Source organism: Manihot esculenta, chromosome 6 (assembly GCF_001659605.2).
Source record: "Manihot esculenta cultivar AM560-2 chromosome 6, M.esculenta_v8, whole genome shotgun sequence".
NCBI lineage: Eukaryota > Viridiplantae > Streptophyta > Magnoliopsida > Malpighiales > Euphorbiaceae > Manihot > Manihot esculenta.
Window position 1 is genome coordinate 3,067,095 of NC_035166.2, and position 8,553 is coordinate 3,075,647.

General features: G+C 33.4%; 1 protein-coding gene across 1 annotated transcript; it reads right to left on the bottom strand.

The window, feature by feature from the left end:
* Positions 1-3,564: 3,564 nt before the first annotated feature.
* LOC110618200 (protein SMAX1-LIKE 4) lies at positions 3,565-8,035 on the bottom strand. Its single transcript, XM_021761302.2, has 3 exons — positions 6,429-8,035; positions 5,267-5,480; positions 3,565-5,185 (listed from the first exon to the last, which is right to left on the bottom strand). The coding sequence occupies exons 1-3, from the start codon at positions 7,709-7,711 to the stop codon at positions 3,662-3,664; spliced, it is 3,021 nt and encodes a 1,006-aa protein (XP_021616994.1). The 5' UTR covers positions 7,712-8,035; the 3' UTR covers positions 3,565-3,661.
* Between the last annotated feature and the right edge of the window lie 518 nt (positions 8,036-8,553).

An 8,553-nucleotide genomic window follows, 5' to 3' on the forward strand; every position in this document is an offset into this window, starting at 1 on the left:
TCTGTTGTATAATCATCAATTCTTGATGGATTTTGCATTCTGAAATCCTTTTTTAATCAAGAGTTATCATTTTCCCGGTAACTTAAAAAGTATGTTCTCTCTGCTTTTTGATGAGTTCCGTATTATGATCTCTCATATTTTGGAGATCTTTTACTGTCTGGTGATGTAGAATTGATGCGGTGTATTTAAATATTATATGATTTGATCTTGCACAAAATCTAACTCTTTAAGATAAACTCGGTTAGAAACTTAAGAGCGGCTCCATCTTTTAGCTCAAGAGCAATTCAAACACGAGTGGAAGCTTAGGTCAGAGCATAGCTTTGTTATAAGTATAGTTCAAGCTTGCTGAAAAGGTAGTTGAGTTTGTTCAGGATTGAGCCAAAGCGGAAGCTACTTGGTCAAAATTTTGCCATGATGACTTGAACCAGGAGAGAGAAAAGGTGATCGTGCCCTTCAACTTCTTGAAGAGAAAGCAGGCAAAAAAAGCATTTCTTGGAGCACTGTTATGTGGCTTAAATTGGAAGTGGGTTAATGAAATGACTTTAGACACCTCTAACTTTGCTGACAAATTTTGGAAAGTTAAGTTTTTACAATTCACAAGCTAGAATACCATGACTAGCAGAATATGACACCTAGGACTAACAGGGCTTTCTTTTCTTGTTGGTGCTTTTGTTGTAAGCGTAGTGAGTGTCTCATTCTTGTTCCCTTTACCTGTTGAGGTTGCTTAGGCCATTTGAAGTTATCTCTCTCTCTCTCTCTCTCTCTCTCTCTCTATATATATATATATATATATATATACTTGGTTTAAAGTGAAGCGAAAGCTTTGCAATTATGGTTTTCTCTTTATCTCCTTCCTCTGTGGTGTTATGGAGTATTTTTGGTTAAAGAAGAATGCTTACGTTTTTAAAATTCAGGGTATTCTTTAATTTATTGTGGGTGGTGGTGGGTTTTCTGGCATCTTTGCTGGTTTTGCTTTGGGGGTTTTGTTTTCAGAGTATCTTTATGATTGGGAGCACTTATTTTTTTCCCCTTTCTAGTAATTCTTTGCTATTTTCATTCGTCTGTTGATTAGGTTGGAAGTATGCTTTATTCTCCCTCTTGAATCTCTTTTGACAAAAGCCTCCTTTGTTATAAAAAGGGGATAAACTAGCAATGTGCCTATTCAACGTTTGGCAGGATTCATTTTATTAGGAAAGAATTTAAATAAATTCTCATAAAATTAAAAATAAAAATAATTAAAGAGTTAAATTAAGAAAATGATTAGAAAAGAAATTATTAAGCTAAATTTTTACAAAATTCTTAGGGTGTGGACAAATCACCAGAAATTATTTCTGTGGGGAAATTAGCTTGTAAATTTTATTTTTGGGCAATCAAAATTCTAATTCTGATTGAATCGCCGGCATTGGGTTTTGGGCTTTTATTCAAATTATCGGATTTCATTGCTCAAAACAATAAAATTATGGGCTAAAAGTTAATTATGTGAATATCTTGTAATTGCAATTTAATAGGAATGGATCTGCAAATATGATTTGGGTTTAGATTGTATAGTTAAATCTGTGTGGATCCGCCCCAACTCTTTGGCTTTTGCTGCTTGGGGATTGAAATTAAAGGTGATGAGATCATTTTTATTTGATGTCTTTCTTTAGTAGATCAATGGAGCTAGCTCCGTGATTCTATGATTGATTCTTGGTTCAAACCTGAAAAGAGGAAAACATCATTCTCTAGAATCGGTTGATTAATAATATCTCATGATTGCTGTGTACTTGGGTAGTAGATGATTAATACCTAATTGATGGAGAACCTTTTGCAGTCTTCTCTCTCTCTCTCTCTCTCAACGCATTGAGTGGTCCATTTCCTTTGTAGAGGATCTTTCATCATATATTCTATTGCAACCTAAGATACAACCTGAAACTATGGGACATTCTTAGAGAATTTAAACAACTTATTCTGCCAACTCAAGGAAAAATAAAAATGGGTGGTCCGTTGTCGTTTGAGTCAGTGATTTAATGAAGGCGACTTTCGTGTAATGGTAAAGTTGCCCAATTCCAATTGTGACAACAGATTATTGGTTAAGCCGCAGAAACAATCTCTTTACACAGCAGAAGAATGCTGGAGGTATCACTCCTATCCAAAATCCATATTCGTCACGCTTTTTTTTTTTTTTTTTTTCAAATGTATAAAATGTTCACTATGTGACTTAATAAATATTTAAATTTTTAAAAATATTATTTTTAAATATAATTTGATCAAATATATAAGTTAAAGTTGTATTTAAAAATATATTTTTAAATAGGCAATATGACTATTAATCATTGAAAATTCAAAGGCATGGCATCTATCATTCCTCTATAATAGGCCATAATTTTGCCTAACCTTTTTCTAAAGTAAGAGTGGAACATATATTTAATTTAATTTAATTAATAAATAATAAAAAGAATGAACATGAAATAATTGCATGTTGTATGATAGGGCTACAGGTCCCACTTCCGCCGTTTCATGCAATTATGCCCTTTTGCTATTATTATTATTATTATTGAGCCTTTAATTGGGTCTAAATAATGATGCTTAGTTTTTTTAAAAGAAATAAAATTGAAGTGATATGTTTTTTTGGCTTCTTCTGATGGCCATGGGAGCCACTTTTGAAATAAAAATTCATATATTGCATATTTTTATAATTATATTTTTTATAATAATTAATTAAATTTTACTGCTAATAACATAATTTTTTATAAATTAAATATACATAAATTTATAAATTCAGTAGAAAGCTATTTAATAAAAAAATAATCAACTTTTATTTATTTATTTATTTATTTTTACAATTCTACATCTTCTCCACAGAAATCATCCACTTATTAAAATATGATAATTGGATATTATAGTTTTTGCCATATTGCTATTATTTAAAATCTTGGAATGTCAATTTGTCAAATTACTCATCATTACTTACCCAACAATGCCTACTTTTTCTCTTCTTTCCCTCTCACCTTTACTTAATAATTAACACATTATGCTTAATTCATTAATTAATTACTCATTATGAATGGATTTGATGAACCTTTGCCATTATCAGCTGCTTATAATAAAAAATTATAATTTTTTTTTTATAATTTCAGTCGTAGATGAAATTATTTACGAATCTTTTAACTATTTCTTTTTTTTATGACAGTTAGATTACAAATATCCAGAATACAGTCGAGTTTTATAGAAGAATTAAGTTCAAAATCTATTAAAATAGTCCATTAAAACGTAATTTAGTTCACAATCGAGTAAGTAGAACTAGCGAAACTGATAAATCCTGTTTAAATAAATTTAAATTTTAGTCAAGTTATTAGTGCATTTATTTTTTTATAAAAATTTAATTTATTAATTTTTATATTTTGAAACAAAACAAGAATAATTTTTTGAACTTAAATGAATTTTTATTTTTAAAAGATAAAAATTATATATAAAATGATGATTTATTCCTTCCTTTTTTTTTAAGAAAAAAAAAATTTTCTTAAAGAAAGGCTCCAATTTCATGCAATAAAGGCAGTGGACCAGAATGAGATAGACTAAAACATGGAAACCAAAACACAACCTATTATGAAAATTAGCAGTTACACAAAGGAGATTGTTTGTGGTAAAAGATTTTACAAAAGAAAAAAGATTTAAACTTTAGTTAGTCCATGAAAGAAACTTGGATTTTCTTTGGAAGACATGTTCCCATGAACCCATCCTCCAAATTTCTCTCACTTCTCCCTTCAAAACAAACCCTAATTCCCAAACTCTTTTTCTCCCCAATTTTAACTCTTTGCAAAGTTGATTGAAAGATTTCTTTCATCCATCTTTCAAGCAAACTGTTAACAAAACAACCATATCCATCTACTATCTCTTCTAATATCTTCTCTTCAATGCTAAAACCATTTACATTTTGATCCCCAAATATTTCCTCCATAGCCCTTTTCATCCTGGATGATAAAGACTTTGTCATCTCTTTTTCCTGAGCTTGATTTCTATCAAAAACATACCTGTTCTTTATTGAATCGAGAAACCCATGTTGAGTAACTAGATCAGAGATCGTCTCACGAGTTAAATCGCTCGAAATCGGGCTATAATATTCCCCTTGTTTCTCTTCACTTTCATCTTCTTCATTTGCCTTGATGTTGAGATCAAGTGTGTTGAAGCTTGATTGCCTTGAGAAGTCCTTTTTCATGTTTCCATTTTCAACATCTTTGTTTTCATTGATTCTTGAAGTCTTGGTGTTGTTTGAAATGTCCCACTCAGCTTTTCTCTTACAACCCATGTTGTTGGTTTGAGCTTTTTCCTTCACTTCCATAGTCATCCTGATGACAGAATCTTGATCCATCTTCCCATCTTCCAAGCTCATGAAATTGCCACCTGTTGTCAAAATGAACACTGATTGGCTAATTTTCCCTGATTCTCCAAATTTTCCAGTTTCAAATCCATCAGCAAGGAGTTTCATCAACTGGGTATCAGCAAAATCAACATCTTCCACCAAAGCAACAATCTTCTCTTGATTTCTTAAACCTTTTTCAATTTTCTCTGAAAAACATGAGTCTTCATTATTCTCCTTTTTCCTCATGTTCATGCTGAGTAGCAAATCAACAGATCCCAAAACAGACTCTGCAATTGCAAGGGCCAATCTTCTTTTTCCTAGAGTATCATTGCCTTGAATAAGCAGCCAAGTCCCTTTGCCTGTTGATTTGGACTCAATCAAAGCTTCTACAATAGAATGAATTGCTTCAGATTGCCAAGGCACATTCTCTTGCAGCAACTTAAACAAATCATTCCTCTCTTTATCCCTTTCTCCAACATCAGAGCAAAAAGAATTTCCAAGAGCAAGTGTGATCTTAACTTCCTTACCCTCAGTGTTCTTGAGAGAATCCAAATTTGGTTCCCCTGACTGAATCTGCTTCTGGGTTTCACTACCAAAGTTGAAATCAATCGTGCATGATTGTTGCCTTCTGAATTTGGGCACAAAACTGGAAATCTGATTAGGCTTCACAATTGAATCTCTGAAGGAGATTGAATTTGAATCTGGGACGATATTGTTTTGATTTGACCACCAAGGATATGAAGAAGCATATGAATATGATCCTAAATGGCTTTGCATATGCCTGACTTGGTGATTCAGACCTTGGCAGATTCTGTTCCATTTTCTTCTCAACTCAGCTAATTCATCCTGAAAAATTCAAATTACTGTATAATATCCTGAAATAATGTTGGAAACTTGAACTTCTTGGTGAAAATCCAAGTGGGTTACCTTTTGATTGGCATTGGTGGTTTGTGGATGAAGCCAAGAAGGCAAATTTTTCTGGTGGCCTGGTTTTAAGAGTTGAGCTTCTTTTTCATAACTGGAGAAGCATTCTGCACAGCAAGTTAGCTTATCTTCTTCATCCTTTGCATTGGTAATGAAAGGTTTTGTTTCCAGTAACTGAGATGGATTTTGGGAGAAGGTCACCCTTGATTCATTGATACTGCAAAGAAAAATTGATTAGTTTGTTAGTAAATATAAAGTTTAAAAAAAAATTGGAAAAAGAAAAAATAAAGCATTTGAGAGAAAAATTAAAGCATTTTTGTGATTAAAGTAGAAGAGTCTGCAAAAATAGTGAATGGTTTCATGTTTCAGTTACAGTGTATAGTTAAATCTGAGTTTGACAGGCAAAAAAAAAAAGAAAAAGAAAAGGGTCTCATGCAATTCTTACCCTCTATAAATAAAGATCAATTAATAAATTTTTTAAAATTATAAAAGTTAAATAATAAAATATTTAACAGAAAATTAAATGATTAATTAATAATATTTTAAAATTAAAAATTAATTAATAAATTTTTCATATTTTTCAGAGATGGAGGAAGAGGAGGAGAAGAATATAGAACTCATTACCATGGATTTCCAATTATTTTTGTTTGCAGTCTTGTTTTATTACAAAATCTGCAATATGCAGCTGATAAATTCTGACACCAAAACAATGCAAAAGCATATACATGCAAGGACAGTGAAGTGATTTATTCTGTCTCACCCAACCACACTCTTTCACAGTTGTTTTGGTCTCATTCAGACCATAAAGTCACTCAAATAACACCAAACTACAATCCAAAATGAAAAAAAACTTCATCCTTCAGTTTAATGGATCACCATCAATGGAGAATACAGAATATATTCATGCCATGTGTCTCTGCAAATTAATCTATGCACACACCTTACATTACTACAAAAAAAAAATTACTATTTAATTTTTATAGTATAAAAAAATTCATATTACAGAGATTAAAAGTGAAATAGAAGGACTAATTAGTAAAATTTTTTAAATTTAAGAGATATTTTAATATATTTTTTGAAATTAGGGACCTATTAGTAATTTTTTCTAGGTTACAATTTTAAGAAAAAAAAAAAAGAAAGAAAGAAGAGAGAGTTGATGATTTACCTGGAAGCATGGAGGCTGAGACCAAGTCCACCAGAGGGAACTGAAACAGCTTGAAATGCCCATTGAATCTCAAGAGGAGGTTGCCTCATCTGGCATCTCATATATGTTTGATAACTTGCAGTAGCCATTAACCATACCTTTCTGTTTGAGTTGCTATAATCAGAGATCAACCTTCCTATCTCCACCACTAGATGATCAGCTGGACTATAACCACCAGTTGCTGCTGAATCCTCTCCATTCATTGCAGTTTCTTCAACTGTCCATTTCAGGTCTCCTGTGTAGATTATGGCTCCACAATCACCAGCAGATTCCACTTTCCGTTTCAGCTGAGAAATATTCATTTCAACATCTTCTTTCTTCATGAACCTCAAAGAAACTGGAGCAAATTGAAATTTAACAAACTGAATTTGTTTCAACTCCACTGGAACATCTCCTCTCTCTACTCTTCCCATCAGTTCTCCAACAAGTCCTTCTGTTATAGACACACAGTCACCAACTATCACAGTATTCTTTCTCTTCTTTCTCAAGAAAATCTCCAAAACCAACTTAATATCTTCCTTCACAGAAGCTAAATCTGTGAAATAATGGCTTGAGAGCTTCTTTTGAGGAGAAAATAGAAGTGGGTTTTTCTCAGAAGAGTAAGTTAAGAAATGGGTTTGCCAGAAAGTTGTAGGGTTGATGATCTCTCTCTGAGTTTCACCAGGAGAAGGAGAACAAGGTGAAGAGAAAACACCACCACCACCGCCTGCGGCGGTGTAACACTGAAACACAGAAGAAGCTGAAGAATCCTCAATATTGTTCTTCACAGCAGTACTAGAGAACCCAGCTTCTCTCATAACCCTACTAACGCTAGGATCATCTAATATAGAGATTATAAGCTGTTCTAACTCAACCTTGATTGTTAAGAGAGGCTGTTGTTGCTGTTGCTCGATGCAGCCTCTTCTCTGATGAGCTTGAGCTCGTTTGAGTGCAGCAATCAAAGCATTGGAAAGAGAAGGCTGGCCATGAAGTAAAGGACCAGGAGTAGTTGGTAGCCTGTTGAGTGCGACATTAAAGCAAAGCTCAAGAGCTCTGCATTGAAGAGGATGAGAAGATTGATGAGGTTGAGATTTGAGACAAGCCCTTTTCAAAAGACTAGCTCTTGAGCTTAGCAACGTAGCAGCTACATGAAGAGGAGTGACCTGAGCATGGCCTCTCCTCCTCGCCAAGCTAAGAGAGTGCTTCAAAACTGAAGCAGCCTCTGTGGTGAGGGTCTGCTGGACCGTACAAGCTCCTGAGCGCATTACTTGGCTAAGACCCACCCCCCGCACCACCCCCTTTGATTGAGCACCACTGGTTCTTGCAGGATCAAAGCTTCGACTCTCTTTCTTTCTTCCCTTATCCTCTCTCTCCCCCTAACGCCACCCCCAAGCTCCTTCTTCCTTAAAGTGATGTAGATCACTGAAGCAAGCTTTGTTATCAAAAGCTTGTTAGCTTCCCTCTCCTGTGATTACACCAAACAGAAAATTACCACCTAGCTGATGAGCTCAGATATGGAAATATCAAATATATATCTATAAAGTGAGATTCTCTGAAAGTGAAGCTAGCTCTAAGAGAAATGTAGTAGAATTTTAGATACCAGAACACCTTCTTTATACTTGTTGAAGTTGATACACATTACCTTTTCTTTTTCCATTTTTCTTTTAAATTCTAATATAAAAATATAAATTTTATTTATTTTGTATGTAAATTTTACTCTGCATGCAAAAATTTTTAGTAACAAATTGATATCATTTATATATATCAATAACAGCCTTCCTTATTTATCCCGGCTTCAAGAAAATAACGGTGATCTAAAACTCATGAAATCTTTTTTTGTCGATCGATCCAGCATTTCAAATTTTGATCCAGATACGCGGGGCAATCCAGGTTAACCGCAAGCCCAAGTTCAACAAAAAGTAATCCAGTCTGCTAACATGACGTGAAAAAGAATAACAGATCCAGTCATTTCGCAGTTGTATTCGTACGTACGGATTCGAGTGACAGAAACATGTGTTACCGTAGTATATAAGCAGTTAGACATCACTAGCAAATAAATTAAAAAAAAAAAGATAAAAATAACGAACATTTTCTCTCCGACTAAGTT